The sequence below is a fragment of the Diuraphis noxia genome, unplaced genomic scaffold (genome assembly GCF_037042655.1).
Source record: "Diuraphis noxia isolate RWA-SAM2 unplaced genomic scaffold, SU_Dnox_SAM2 contig0009, whole genome shotgun sequence".
Classification (NCBI taxonomy): Eukaryota; Metazoa; Arthropoda; class Insecta; order Hemiptera; family Aphididae; genus Diuraphis; species Diuraphis noxia.
Window position 1 is genome coordinate 2,890,128 of NW_028301719.1, and position 17,085 is coordinate 2,907,212.

Sequence of the window (17,085 nt, forward strand, 5' to 3'; positions counted from 1 at the left end):
CACACGTATAAAGGTGAATTGCGTCTGTGATATGACATAGTGGTGACTAACTGTTAGGTTGAGAATAATACTATGAATAATAATAATTATTATTATCTTTTGAACAATTGATTTTTAACGGTCCGGAAAGAGGAAAGTTTAATGATCCTTTGAGAGACGCACTGGGTGTCCCAATTCGAATAATAACAACGATTAATTAAAATACGCTGACGAATGCCGTACGCACAATTGGGTCGTTGTATATAAGGTGAAGTTATCTTACGGAAACGATCACATGTTTTCGTGCAGTAGATGGTTGAGCACCGAAGCTCTAAACATGATACGTATCAATAAATTTACCCTGGTATTGACGATGGCGTGTTTGTGTTGCGTGACCAGTATCAAGTTGGACGAACTCAAGAACGATAAAAGTAAGTACAGAATGCCAGAAGTAGATCTCGCTTATTGATATTATTATTTACGCTAACTATGATACATTATATAAAATATAAATTGTAATATTCACGCGTCATTTTGAGTAATAATAGATACCTAATTATGCCATGGGATATTCAATTTTTGTACTTTTAATCATCAATAAGATATGCTACTATGATTTATGATATTAATAACATTAATTTACGGTCGAACAACAAAATCAATGATAATTTCGTGTATTTTTTAAATAATGATTTTAACAGACTTTTTGTTTGATACATAAGTAATAAACATATGCCACGGCCGTGGGTATATGTGATATTAAAATAACGGTTTAAAATGTTATAAGCATTACCTCTGACAAAAATACAAGATACTTCCATATAAATAATGTAGTTACTATAATATTACATTATTGATACTTCCAATATGTAAAATTAACCATCTTTCAATTAAAAAATATATTATTATTATTTATTACTATCATTACTATAATTAAGTGGGACAAGTTTTCATATAATAGCAGGATATTTATTTAAAGATATTTTAACAGCTTGTTAAATAAAAAAAATAAAAATTGACAAAAAATTAAGTTGTGCTATTAATATTTTATCACTATTACCTATATAAATACATAAGTCACTTACGTCTTATAGAAAAAACATGTAGGTATTTACACAAAAATGCGTTCATTAGAAGAACAAATAATTACATCTAAGAACATTTTTTTAAAGTTTAAATTTTCTTGAAAAAAATATACATTAGGAGTTTATACGATTTCGAAAATAATAAATTATATATATTTATGTGTTATTTAAAAATTGAGTGAAATGAATTTAAAATTTAATGATTTTTCAACTCATGGTCTCTAATTCAACAACTTGTTAGTCATGAAGTATGATTTCCTAAATAAACAATTATCGTTAATAATAACACAATTATTAAAATACAAACAGTTCAACAATATTATTATCTTCACGATAATAATTAAATCTTAACATAGTTTTATAAATACATACAATATTACAATATAGTATATTGTCTTACTGTCGTATGTTCAAGTATTAGTATTACTTTATGATTATAGTCGTATATATTCATGAGTCATATTAATATATTATAATAAATTATTATGAACAAGTCATTTAGTAGTATTATAATATATAACGTTGTAATAAATGATATGATATAGTATACTTCTAAAGTCATAATGTAGGTACCTACTTCTAAGATAAGTTAAACTCAAGAAAAATTAAAAATTGGAAAAAAAAATTATTACTGTATATTTATTAAAATAAAACGTTCTGTTGTAAACAAATTTGGAAATGTGAAATACAATATGAATTGAAAAACGCCACTCCAAGTGGTAAGTCATTTAAGTAATACCTCGCCGGTTGTCGTTTGCACATCGCTATTGTTAATTTTGACCTTTTTATAAAACAATTATCGTTAGATTTGTGGGTTATAGGTACATCGTTTTCGGATTGACCGTTTAAAAGGTCCTACATCATTTGTGCATCATTATTATTTAACAATATAAATGAAAAAAGGTGTACACCCAAAGTTCCCAAAGTGCAAGTTATTTTCTAACTTTGGTCTTAAAATCTCTAAATAATACTCACATAATATTAAATTTTCAAATATTGCATAAATATAATGCCGAGTATAATGTGATACAAGTATAAATGCAATGTTTTAGAATTAAATTTTCGATTTTTGATGAATTTTGTCGAGATTTGAACTTAAAAATATTTATGTAAGTTTATTATTCTTATTTTTAAGAATCTTAAACTATTCATTCTCTCTCTATACATAAAATTAATTATTATACATCATGTAGTACTTAACCTAACCATTTTTTATACCCTATTTTATTGTTCAGAATATTATTGATGCAGGTAAGTAGACAATGCGTCAACGATGATGTATCGATGATGCGTAAACGATATACGATATTTTGGACAGGGAAACAGACGATGCGCAAATGGTATACGGCCTAGTACATTACTACTTTAAGTAGTAATAAACATGAATACATTATGATTCAGGTAATATTAGTTTTTCAGTTAATATCGATACTAGTTTACTACCCGACTACTCAAGTAAGATTTTGTAACGATCAATAACTTTTCACAATAGGCTATTGTAACTTATAAGTAGGGTTCGGATTTGAAGGCAATATAATCAATAAAAAAAGCATTTAAAATGTAAAAAAAAGGCATTTAATTTATATAAAAAGGCAATTCATAAATATACTACAAAATAAAATAGTGAACATTTTTTAAACACTTTCAAATGCACACATTTTGAGAAAAATGCAAATTAAAAATGAGCATGAATGCTAAACTACATTAAGTTTATGCTATTTTGTATAAATAGATTTGGTACCTTTTTCTTTAACCAGGTTTGTCCTAAAAATTAGTTAAAAACAATTTTAAATATTAACTTACTTGAGTTATACCAGTTAATTTAATGCAAAATAAACTAGTTGGTATTAAAAAAAAAATTGACTACCACGTATTTTGATAAGCTGTCTTCAGAAAAACGGCTACGGTTAGGGTTTAAAATATTTTTGTACATCGAAAACGATCTTTCTACGTCCACCGAAGTTATCGGGGCGTATTTCATACTTAAATAATTATCTAAATTAAGAATGCTACTTGATAGATCGTCATCGCTTGTGGTTTCTCCAATAAATACTTGGTTGATCTTTTTGATATTTTCCCATCCATGAATTTTTTTACTATTTTCAATTTTTGCAAGCGCATTTTTGTGTTTATCTCTTCCGATATGTTGCTGAATATGGAATTTTTTCTCACTTGACACTTTGATGTCACAAATTTTACAATATAAAATTAATCCATCGGTTGAAAAAATATTTTCACCGAATTCTGAAACATACTTTTTCAACTTGGAATTGTGATTTTGTTTAACTTTTGGCATAATTGAAAGACAGAATAAAATAAACGCGTGGAAAAATTATTGAACGACAATTATTGCGATCGACAAATGCAGGCGGACTGACGAACAATCTTGAATCTACGCATTACGAACATATCTTAATCTTTAAATAGGTGTTCGGGTAATTTTATGGCCATACCAAATACTCGATAAGACGATATCGATAAATATTGCGAATAATAAAACCCATTTAAAGTGATAATAGTAATACTCTAGCTGGGTATAAAATTATAAAATCAACTGAAAATTAAACACAAAATAGGCATTTATAAGTACAAAAGGCAAAAAAAGGCAAAAAAAAAAAGATCTATCGTCTAAGAAATTAAATGAAACACATTTTTGTATAAAAATTATTTTTCTATTATGATTAATAAAAGAAAGGCATTTGCCTTCAAATCCGAACCCTACTTGGCTACTTATAAGTAAATATATATAAGTTATAATATATTAGGTATACTAAACAGTGTTGAATCCAGGTATAGGTACTTCAAGGGGGGGGGGCATTCACCCCCCCCCTGAAATTTCTTTCGCCCCTCGCTGACAAATACAACTTTCTGACTTTCAACAAAATGTACTTATTTATTAAATGCACAATACTAATTTAAATATAAATAATTAATAGGTTTCTAATTTATTTTGTAATTTTTTCAGTATTTATAATTTCTGAATTGTAATAAATTTTAATAGTACAACTTATAATATGTGACGACATTAGATTAACCTTCGATTGATTTAAAAATTTAAAAATTAGTAATTTGTTTTATAACCCTTTAAATCTTTATAATTTCTGAATTGCAATAAATAATAATAATAGGTAATACGATTTATAATGTAAGAATAACTACCTATTAATAGATATAAATATATAATTCATAATACTTAAAATGATGTATCACCATTCACCAATGAAAAAAAAAAGTGAGCCCCCCAGAAAAATTGTCTGGATTCAACACTGATACTAAATATACGCATTAGAGGTTTAACACTTGGGTTATTTTTTTTTTTAACCTTATTTCCCTTGAACTATGAAATTACCTATAATAAGAAAATGGATGTTCTAAAATGTTGTCATAACTTACTTACAATCATTGGCGCAACTAGGGGGGTGCAAAAGGGTCTTTAGCACCCCTTGATATTTTAGATCTAACTATTATAATTATAATAAAATAACATCAATTTTATGTTTTTAATAGTATAGCACCCCACATTTTAGAGGTCTATAGTTGCGCCTATGCCTACAATATTAACTAAACATACAACTAAAGATAAACATTTAAAGCGTATTATTAATAGTTTTGTTGATATCGGTTCATCGAAATAAAATTTTTATAGTTTTGGTTATTGCAGAATCAATTATTTCCAATTTTGAGACTTAAAATAGAAATATGAGTCGACCAGTATTTTATTACACAGTAATCACATATTACTACCAAAACCTACTCGAATGAAAAAGAAGTTAAATACATTTTATAATATGTGTTTCAGTATAAATATAATTATTTAAATATGTAGGTACATTTAAAATTATCTGTTATATTTTTAAATACTTACTTATCTATTATGCGAGTTCTTCAGTTGTAGGTATAATGATTAAAAATATGTGTTAATTGAATGGATAGACTAAAATCAACAGAAATTGAACATAACAGAAAATGAAAATGAACAAACTAAAATCTGTACTTTCTAATAGCGTACACCCCCGAATAGCGGATAATATTTCAACGACTAAGAGTGTCCGGTATTCTGATGGTTCGGCGGTTTCACCTCGCATTAGCATTGTATGTAACTTAGAATATAAAAGTCAAAATAATCTGTTTCAAACATTTTATGGTAAATTTAAATATCAAGTTGCAAAAATAATTACGGAATAATTACCTAGGTAAATATTTAAAATAATATTTCATTTCATTTTAATTACTTTTTTTTACTAGGTATTTGAAGTTAAAAAATATAATTTATATGATATAATTGAGAAATATCACGCACATAATTTGAACTGCAGATGATAATACAAATAAATAATTTAATATTGTAAAATAAAACACTTGCAAATATCGAAAACTTTTATTGGGAACACATATTCAGCACTCGCCGACATAATATTGTAATACTATTGTACGTCTTTACCGTATCTTGCCTCTACCAAAATCTATACCACTACGGTTATCTACTGATAAATATTATGGTCTTTACCGACCACAACCACTGTAACCACTATATTCTAACCACTCATCGTAACCAGCTGCCTAACAAGTCGAGTTACCAATATTATATTGCGTATGACAATCGTACCAACTTTGGGCGCTTCTTTAAACATCTATAAAAAAGGAAAAAAACCGCTATAATTTCAGACCTGTTATATCAGAATCTATTTAAACCAGATCAGCTGAGCAAGGCCGGGGGCAGCAGTAGCGTAGCGTCAACAAGGTCCGCGTCCAGACCCTCGTCAGGCGACCGCGACGGCACTCCGGGACCGATGGCCAAGCACGCCGTCAACAAATCGTCGATGGATGGTGAGGAAACGTCGAAGACGAGAGCGGTGTCGGCGGACGCGCAGCCCAGCGCCCTCAAGAGCACGATCAGTGAAAAACGAGCGGAAAAGTGTAAGGAGAAGTGTCCGGCGAACATCAAAGAGTGTTGCCGAAACGCCATTGCAGGTATGTGCCCGACAATAATTTTATATTATAAGTTATAACTATATAGAGCCAATATGGATTTATAATATTATGCATCATTTGCGTGTTTTTTTTAAAACAGTCCAAAAAGTAGCTAGGCAAGCTACAAGTTTTAATCATAGTCAATAGATCTGAAATACAAAATTTTATTTTGCATTTTTTGCCATTTTTTTTTTTTACATGCATATTTCTGTATTTTACAATTTTTTATTGCATATATATTATATATGGTTTTTAAATGCATTTAATATTATGTAATATTTTGCTTATAATATTATCTAAACTAACGTATAATCTTGTACGTAATAATTTGTCGAAGTCGTTTTCCTATCTTATCCTAGGCCCATCGGTACAAGCAGTAATCTGTATTCTGTTATTGAGTAGGTCTTCGCGAATCACACATTAGTTATTTTTTCTTTCTTCGTGTTTTTCGTGATCGAAGTGCGTAATTTTCATTTGATTTAATTTAATTATATATAAAATGCCAATAATGAATATAATATAATTTTATGTACCCAAACATTTAAAAAAAACGCAAATAAAATACTTTTTTTAATCGATTTTTTGTATATTTTTATTTAATAGTGCATATTTCTGAAGTTTTTAAAGCATATAAATATAGGCCCTTATAATAATTATAACTAAATATATATTTTATAATAAACGAATTATAAATAGGTATTAAAAATTAATGTTTTGCGATCATATTTTCTCTCGAACGATTTTTTCAACGTTTACAGAATTGATTTATCATAGAACGACTTAGGGACGATTTACAACACTTTGATATAATATAGTGTTTTGTATAGTTGTACCTTTGTTATGTATTTATATATTTTTACAACATGATTTCGGAAAATTATTAACACCGTATTGTGATACTATAAATTACAAACGATTATTATAATATTTAAATTAGGTATATTTTTCTAGTTTAACCGAAACTCAAAATATAAACCATAAAGTATTTTTTGAAAATTATTTATTATTTTCTGTAAAAAAAAATTAAGAAAATGAAATTATTTGGTTATTATACAAAGGTCTTCAATCTATAGACCTCACGATTGACTGACGATTCTTCTATATTGTGGTTTCGATAGTATCTAATATGTTTAAAAAATATTTATACCAGTATGTATGTCAACATAATTTATTATTTTTTTTTTTTTTAATTTGCCTTTTATTAAAAAATAATTATAGCAAAGTAATAATAAAATAATTATGTATCAAAAAAGAAAAACAAAAAAAATTAACAACATAATTTATATTTTATATAATAAAATATGATATATGTCTGATAGGTTTATAAAATATGATAATACGGAATAATATGTAGACATTATTGTATTATACCATAATATTATTATAAACAGATTTCTATGAAAGCCCAACACTGAGCACAATATAATAATTACGTTTTCATCGGTTACAATCGAAAAACCCAAGTGTATGTTATTTTGATTCATTTCACTTTTATTTGAACGTCGGAAAAGACAGCGTTATAGTCAGTGGTGATTAACCTTCTCGGCGCCCATAGAAACGCTCAGTGTCTACCACCCCCCTTTTTTAATACTATCCAAAAATCGTAATTTGAATATGCTGACACGAATAGTGATATAGCCGTCCCGTGAGTGAGAAATGGTTCAAAGGTACTATGGTTGAATAATTATTAATTTACACTTTATTTCAAATATTGTATTACATAATATAAATCTTACAAATTGCAATTGATGATTTCGTCAAACGTCGAACATTCAAACATTTCCGCCGATAAATGTATTTATATATATATATTTATTTATTTATTTATATACTCGCGGAATCACCAACGTCGATCAGTTTATATTAAATCAAAATGAATTTATTTAGCAATTGCGTATTTCTCATGCGTATTGTGTAGGTAATAATGCAAGTCAAGTTATAACAAGAAACAAGTAGCCATTAATTTCTTCAGATACCAAAAATTATGAGTAACCCATTTGAATACCATTATCTTTTTTTTGTTCATAAAAATAAAATAACATGAAACAATTTTGCTACCCCCTACAAATTGCCGCCCTAGGCTCGAGCCTCACGAGTCTAATGGGTAATCCACCACTGGCGTTAGTGTATAAATACTGATTTCATTATTTCAATGTACCTCATCATAAGTAAGTAAAAATCAAATAATTAAATATTTAATTTATTGCCTGCGGCCCTCGTGACATAACATGACAAATTGAGTATATTGAACAATGGACGTCATACAGAAAAATGATTCGAACACCAGTAATTATTTCGAAACGTAGATGTCGTTCTTATTCCATATTAACGCAATACATTTTGAACCAACTTTTTTTAAACTGGGAGGTTAATACATTTTTATTTGTGCTGCAGAAAAAAGTTGCCACAACGCCACCGATGATCCCGTATCATATTTTGTCAACCCAAGCTACCCAAACGAAGATTGGGACTCTTCTTTTTGTGACTTCCGTGTGGATATCAAGAATAGAAATGTGTGTCAACTAAGGTAAGGCGTGATATCATGAATTATATCGAATTTAGAGCGTATCATCTTTCGTTACATAATATTAACTATAATATAAGGGAAAATGAGTAGGGAGGAGATTTGGTACTTGGAGCAGTTTTAAAATAGATTTATAAATTATGGAGAAATTAATCTACTTGCGTGGCTATGTTACTTTACCAAGTTATAAAACCTGGCTTAATTTAAAAAAAATTATTTATAAGAATATAAACTATGCTTTTACACTTTTTGTTGTGACTGGCCTAATTATCTTATGTGCAGGTAAAAAATTTGGGGCTAGCCATAAAATTATATAAAAGTTTTTTTAAATGCTTTAATAACAGGGAAATAATTATGAGTTTTTAATGTAAAAATATATCTTACTTAAATTATAATTCTAATTATTTTATATTCATACATTAAAAACATTTATAATAGTTAAGAATCATATAGAAATAGATCTTTTTTAATTAATTTATGGATTGTTTATATTTTTTAATAATGCGTTATTATATAAATATTAGCAAGCCTTAAATATATATAAAATATTATAGTTATTGGATCATTGGATTATGATTTTGGTTTTATTTTTAAATTTACTTATATTAATTATTATAATTTACACATCCTAAGCCACATGCTACTATAGTAAAGTTATCAGTTTACTATGTTAATTGTTTGTTTTAAATTGTTACTTAAAGAGTCTTGATTTTAGTTCAATATTTAGCTATATGTTATTATATAGGTACTTGAAAATTCGCAAAAATGACATCTAATATAAATAATTAGGTACCAAGTTAAAAAGTTTGTATCATGGTGGTTAGATCATTAAAAAAAATATTTTCTAGACTCTAGAGTGTAATAGTAATATATTTTATAATTTTATATGTACCTATGTAAATAAGTTTACCTCAATACTTTAAAAAAAAAAACTTAAAACGACCGTCAATTGCAGGAGTTTGTATATATTTTAAACCTGTATAATACGTAGTTAATCTAAACAACACGTGATTGTTTTGTTATTCCAGATTGGACTTGGAAGAATTTTCGTTGAGGGGACCACACAAGTACTTGGGCAGTTGTCGACAAGACCGTTTAATCGTATCTACTACATTACCGAATGGCATTGGAATATCAGAATTGTGCGGAAATAACACTGGCCAACATTGTATGCAATTTATTTCTAATAACTGAATAATCGCTTCCTTATTAGCTTACTTGGTCTTCTATCATCAGTCCACCCACGTAGGATTTAAAAAATTACACTTATAACTCCGTAAACATGAATTTTACATGACGAACGTTAAAAAAAACGTATTGACAATAATATTTTCCTCTTCACGTTTCTTATATTAATGAACAGCCCGTCCAAAATAATATGTTATTCTAAAAAATTAGAATTTTAGTGATTGAATCATATAATTAACTAATTTTGAATTTAAAATCTCGGAAAAATTTCTAAAATCACATATCGCTTGGAAAATGTATATGTAACCGTAAATGCCCGATAACTAGGTATACCTAGGTTTTACTGTTTGTACTCAGTAAATGCTGAAATTCTTAATTTTATTCGGGCTTTTACTAAACACGTTGTGTACATCCTAGGATATACAAATTGACTTAGTAAAAGCTAAATACACGACACACAACATTTAAGCGATAAGCTGTGTAAAAATTATAACTATATATTTTTAAAACAAACTACTGACAGTCATATACATTTTTATACAAAATAAAAATGTATTTTAAATACCATAATAGTACAATATGTATAAATAAATTTAAAAAACTAATTATTTCTAACAACCCACCAATTTTATTAATTTTTATGAATAAATAAATAATAAATCTGTTTTTAAATGCATTTTTATTTTATATAAAAATATAAATAACTGCCAGTACCTAGTTTGTTTTAATAATATATATAATTATAATTTTTACGCAGCTTATCGCTTAAATGGTATGTGTCGTGTATTGATCAGCATTTACTAAGTCAATTTGTATATCCTAGGATGTAAGCACACAACGTGTTTAGTAAAAGTCCGAATAAAATTAAGAATTTCAGCATTTACTGAGTACAAACAGTAAAACCTAGCATTCTCTAGTAAAACCTAGGTTTACCAAGTGATCGGGCATATTTTACGGTAACATATAGATGTAATTTGGACGAGTTTATTAGTTATGTCGTTTGGTTGAAATTTATATGGATACTCTATATGTGCCTAAAACATTTTTTTCAAATTTAAATGTTTAGATGTTTTTAGCCGCTTAGAATTCTTTGCAGTTAGTTTTAATAACTGGTAGATATGGTTCAAAATGTTTCTTGGGCATAATTCATATAAATGTTATATAGTGTTGATGTATAATTTTCGTGTATTTCCGTAAAATAGTATCATAAAATGCCAAGTATAACAAAATATAAATACAAATAATTTTCTTAAATTTAAATTTGATATTAGGTCAATAATTCAGGTTAATATAAAGACATAAAGCTAACAACAAACAATTATTTGTCTCTGTTTAACCAAAATTTGCTGTTGCGCGTGGTTCAGAGGAAGAAGACAAATAGTGCGCTGATACCATGTTAATTATGAATTCATTCAAACGATTTATTGCCTAAACGATAGATGCTTGAGTAAATTATGGGCCATTTGCTGAAGATAAATGACATCCTAAAAATGATTTCATGTTTTGTTGTGATTATAATATTTTACATATTTTTTGTTTCCAGTATATTTCCCGGTTGATCCTAAAGCTGGTGGCTCATCCGTAGCACTCATGATGATGACGTCACAGTCTTCAAGATATTCGTGGAAGGTGCGTATTACCCAAATCGACTGCCTTGCCGATCCTCAGTCTGTCGGTAAGTTAATGTTTATTCAATCGATTTAACTATATAAGTATTTAAATTAGATATTAAACTTTGTAACTTTGTAAGCACTATGTACACGTTTATACATGCTATATAGCAAAGAGTTCACAGATGCAGTAAAATTAATAGGTATATTATTATGTAAATTGTATGATATATTATGTATTATACAATCGAAAACATCGTTAAACTCTGAAATAAATTTTGAACATAACATAAAAAAAGGCCAAATAATAATTATATAGGTACCACAAAATTTAATTGATATAATATAAGAGAGTTTCAATATTATAATATTTTTACATTTATTAGATGTACCTACACTATATCTATACATATTATGATATGTAGCTTATCCACATGGCATGAACAATTATTATTCGTTTCAAAGTATTAGTTTGATATGCTGATCTTACCACGAATTATGCATAATTATATAATACTATATTTAATATTATATACCTATGTAGTAGGTATCATAGTTTACAATTTTTATCTATTGTATACTTATTTAATATATCATTCACATTTTACAATAATATTAATGTAACCCTCTCTCTCAGTGCTATCATCACGTCTGAGATCTCTAGAGAAAATTAAAATATAATATACTACCTTTACCTTCCTGTGCCCGTTTGTACTGTAGCGCCTACCGGATGTCTACAATACCATACCAGCCTCAGCGGCACCATACAGAGCTTCAACTACGCAGGCGGTATGTACCAATCAGGACTTGACTATGCGGTGTGCATCAAACGGTCGGTGAACACTTGTCGGGTCGAATTCCAGCAGGTGCCCGGCTCTACGTTCGGTATAAACTCTATGGAAGGTCAGTACATGAAAAAACATATTATTATTTACTATGTATCTTATATATGATAGATAGTAGGTAATTGTGAACCGGAATCGCTCCGTATTATAATAATAAGTATGGTATAATATACACATATTAATAAAAAATGATAAAATACCATATTGCAGGTGTCGTTTATTCGTATGTTCTCGTTAACGATAATTTTCGTATAAACCTTGGATTAAAAACTAAATTTAATCCATGTAAATGAACTACGTTAAATAATTGTTGAAAACTTAGCAACATTCTTAACTCGTTGTGGTTTTTCAGTGGTAATAATTAATGGATATGGATCGTTTTATTCTTTTTGCAATATATTGTGTAAAATGTAATTTGTTCCTGTGCATCGTTAATATTAGCGACTTTCGTGCCATACAAAGTAATTTTTTAATGTTCATAATTTTCACTCCAAATTTATTAGATTTAATTCAAGTATAGGTATATTACATTTTCTCAGGTACAAACTCGATCTGGCATGAGAAACAGTATGAATAATTTTAAACCTTTGTAATATGTGTTCAATGTTCACTACATAATAATATTTACAGTTCAGTCAGTTCACAAAGAGTATTCCATCGTGGAAAAATGACATCTAAAATTATCTTTTACGTTCATCATTAATTAATATTGGCTATATCTGTCTTTCAATACTGGTTTTGATCGAAATCTATCCTATTAAGTTTATCACATAATTAATGCTGTGTGGCCTATTACTATATACAATACAAAACATAATGTTATAACTTTTATGTATAGGCAATAAATAGCAAGTACTATTCAGAAACGAATTATAGTTAACAATATTTCATTTGGCCTAGTTATAAAAACCCAAAATATTGTAAGATACATAGTTATCGACACATATAGTTCGTGTCTATACTACCTACTCTATTATAATAATCTCGGAGATGTATGACGCGCGTGTGTATATAATTATAGCATAAATGATGTCTGGTTGTCCGTCTAGACTTTTAGAAATGTGGAAACGATACTATAAGATATTTCCGATAGGGTTATTTGGTTGTTACCAGCTTGTATTCGTCTGTGTATTGGATTTTTATTTTTGTGGCATAAAACCACTATAGATATAGTAAATAATCACCCACACACGTTCATACCGATTTCTCTCGTCGAATATACTAAGGAACGCACACTACTATATGTATACATTATATAACCATATAATGGATTGACTATTTGACTGCAATCAGTGCAACCGCATGTACTATATATTATACAGCTATACTGCTATACATGTATATATTATATAAGAGGTTCGAAAAATTCGCAACTTTCGAGAAGTAAGTGCAGTGTGCTTCCCACGACACTGCAGGGTAACAAATAAACTATTTTCACTGCATTTACTGTGTTTAATAAACTATTAACTTTTTATTTTCGCTCTGTGGTGAGCTGGCGACCAAACATCCAACTTTTTCATTCTCTTCAAACGTATTATGTAGCTATACACTAGCTGTTAGTATATAGACACTAGGAATAAGTGAAATAAGTGTTGCTACAACAGAATATATTATACAATTATATAATGGTTATGAAATATGTACATATTGCATATTAATATATCATGCTACATGCACAAGCATAATAATATGATCATTAATCGTAAATGATAAAGCATTGCTGAGTTTCGACTTTCGAGCTCAATTAAACATTATATACCACTAAGGAACTATAAAGGTACAATGCCTTGGCCTACGAAAAAAACAAGGCCCAAGACAAACAACGGTTAGGGTGCAATCTGACTTAATATCCAAGCGTCTAAACTAAAAATAAATATATATTAACCGACATTTTAATATAAGTAATATCGTTTTTTAAATTTGTATAAATTATAATTTATAAGTTAGAGTAGGTATACAGGATGATTCACCAAACATTCTCACCATCATTTTTTCCTTTTATATTCAAATTTTGATTTTTTTTAATTTTTAAATATAGGTAGGTACTTAATAAAGACCATTATTATTTCTTGAAATTTTTTTTTACTACTAAAGTACTAAAAGAGTGTTGTGTAGCGAAACTAATATTTGTTTTTCAAATTGGAACCCTTCTTTTTTACTGTAAATTATTTTGTAGGAAAATGGTATATAAATAGAAGTCATTTAAATTAATCATCTAATAACAATTCTTCCAAGTTAAGTGGCTCCCTATTCACGTAACCGCATTAATGTTTATAATCCTTATCTTACATAATACTTATTGTGCTTAACTGTATAGATCGTATAATTATGTAAAAATAAATAATAAAAGTTATTTTGTGGATAATCATTTTAAACAATATTTCGTTGTTCTTAATTCAAAATTCGAATTAGTATCATGCTAAGGATAACAGTTTTAAAAAATAGTTTTACAGAGTTATAAAATATGTATATTATATTGGAAGATAATATTTCTTATATTTGAACCTTTTTACAAACTATACTCGTAAATGTTGATAGATTAATATTAATAATTATTAATAAGGTACTAAAATATTAAAATCAACATAACCCCCAAGGCTCTCGGCTGTAGCCCCGCATATACCAAACTCATATTTATGGACCTATTACTGTATTATCGTTAATACACAAAGTTAAATAACTCTAAGAATTCTCGTTCGAATTTAGAATTTGGTTCGTGAACATTTTCGGAAATATTCGAAAAATTATTTAAAAAATGTATTTAAAACAGAAATTTGTTTTTCCACGGGACACTCGCCTTAAATAGTGTAAAAAATATCAAGAATGAAAGTATTTAACATTTGGTCTTTAACTAAATTTAATAATGTTGAGATTTTAAATGACTGCATCATTATTGAAAAAAAAGATTTATCGCCCTGGGTGAATCAATGTGTATACCGTTGTTGATGTACAAAATAATTTAAAACTCATAAAAACTAACATATTTATATTGCGTGTTTATAATCCTACAGTATATAAGCTAGTTTATGTACGAAATTTCACGTTGGTTAGGTTTTAAACCTAACCTAAACGTGTAATAAACGTGTAATATATTATTATGCTTGTTTGGTGCAGGTCCGTCACTCGAAGAAGGCGTCGGACGGGCGGGTGAAGTGAGTTGCGATCTCGTTTCACATGACTACTTACATATTCCCGGAGGTATGTTGGACATAGGCGAGGAAATATTAGCGGCTACAGGAAACGTGGAGGTATATACGCCAACGGCGGAAAAATTCTGCGGACGAAGTTTGTCCGGCCTCGCCATTCAGGAGTTTGCGGAAAAAATCAAAGTAAACGATCCGCTAGGCGCACAGGACAACAACACGATCGCGACGCCGGTGACAAGTAAGTACCTACTCGATCTTTTATTTTTCAAAAGCACCTAACTTACGGGGAGAGGGAGGACAAACTCATAAATATAATTTTACTAAATTATTCAATAAAAAATTAAAACTTAGTTTTATAATCATCATCAGCTCATCGATCTAGGAAAGGGAAATCTGAACAAGGATGTGCTTGCAGTTAATGTCAAAATTATTAAATATAGCATAATATATCACTATGCCATGTAGCTAAACCTTAAAGTATTCTGATTAAAACAAAATAATTAAAAATATCAAATAATACTAAAGTAACGCAATGTTTTGATTACTGTTGAATAGCAGATGACACTACATAAATTTTATATTTATATTTTATATTAATTCATTATTGTAATGAATTATTGTATTATTGTATTAATGACAAGCTTTATAAAATGTCTAATAAATACGATCTTATTGTATACCAAGTTGTTTATACAGTAATGGTTTACATTTATAATAAAATATAAATTATATGAATGCTTTACCTAAATAAAACTTTAGAAAAAAAGTTGTAGCACATACACTATAAGTCTATAAACAGAAGACATTATACAGTATATGTAGTATAAGTATACGTAATATACTATAATAAGTATGATAAAATACATAGTAACCTAGCTGATATATAAATATATAATAAACAAGTATTTCCGGGTAAAACGTGGAGGAACACTAACAATAAAGTTGTAAACACCAGTTAGGTATGTGAATATAACAGTTTTTCGAAGAAAAGTTTTTCGAAATACCTACCGCAAAAACGAAAGCGACTAAACAGTTTGCTAAATCAACGTTGTATGTACTACAATATTATTGTAGGTATAATTTACTACAGTCGTGAATCGATGGGAACTCGGTAAATGACGGTTTTAAAAATACAATTTTCACGTTTCAGCTTATGCGTCCGGACCAATCATAATCAGATTCCATACGGACAGTGTAACCGTTAAAGAAAGGGACATTGGATTTTCGATCGCTTACCAACAACTCGGCACGGGCTGTAACAAGAACAAAATCAGACGATGATTTCTGAGTTCCTCTCTTTATAGCGTGTTCAAAATACATAATCTATGGGCGATCAGATATAATTTAAAATAATCGTTGTGTATATAAATATTTAAATTATTTATTTATTAATTTTCCTTGTACAAATCTATGATTAAAGAAAAAGAAAAACCAATTGTACCTTTATTATAATTGTTTCATTTTGACAATAATAACTGAAGTACAATTTAATTGTCTTTTATTAATTAATTTAATAGTATTTAATGTAGTTTGCGCAAACTATGACGGGTCTATGAATCAACGCGATCCGACATAAGGACATATTTTCTCCCTCGAAAAGATTAAACTATAATAAACATATTATATGAAAATTAAAAACCTATTTTATAACTACTAAAATTAAAATTAAAAATATATTTTTTTTATTCATAGTTAAACTAGGTAACTGATTTCAGTAATTTGTTTATTCCAAATTGT

General features: G+C 28.2%; 1 protein-coding gene and 1 long non-coding RNA gene across 3 annotated transcripts in view; one reads left to right on the forward strand and one right to left on the reverse strand.

Moving 5' to 3' along the window:
- The window catches only part of LOC149054263 (uncharacterized), a 31,887-nt gene extending 26,294 nt beyond the window's left edge, over positions 1 to 5,593 (reverse strand). Inside the window, exons 1-2 of the long non-coding RNA XR_016192299.1 lie at positions 5,254 to 5,593; positions 4,930 to 5,164 (exon numbers count right to left, since the gene is read on the reverse strand). This is a non-coding gene — a long non-coding RNA (uncharacterized LOC149054263). The remainder of the gene's footprint in view (positions 1 to 4,929; positions 5,165 to 5,253) is intronic.
- LOC149054267 (uncharacterized) lies at positions 260 to 16,839 on the forward strand. Of its 2 annotated transcripts, none has more exons than XM_089230464.1 (8): positions 260 to 410; positions 5,730 to 6,035; positions 8,430 to 8,562; positions 9,588 to 9,727; positions 11,291 to 11,422; positions 12,078 to 12,260; positions 15,317 to 15,586; positions 16,499 to 16,839. In XM_089230464.1, the coding sequence occupies exons 1-8, from the start codon at positions 275 to 277 to the stop codon at positions 16,627 to 16,629; spliced, it is 1,431 nt and encodes a 476-aa protein (XP_089086590.1). In that variant the 5' UTR covers positions 260 to 274; the 3' UTR covers positions 16,630 to 16,839. The 2 variants fall into 2 exon arrangements, with proteins under 2 accessions (XP_089086590.1, XP_089086591.1); XM_089230465.1 differs by having other exon boundaries at positions 5,760 to 6,035.
- The last annotated feature ends 246 nt before the right edge of the window (positions 16,840 to 17,085 follow it).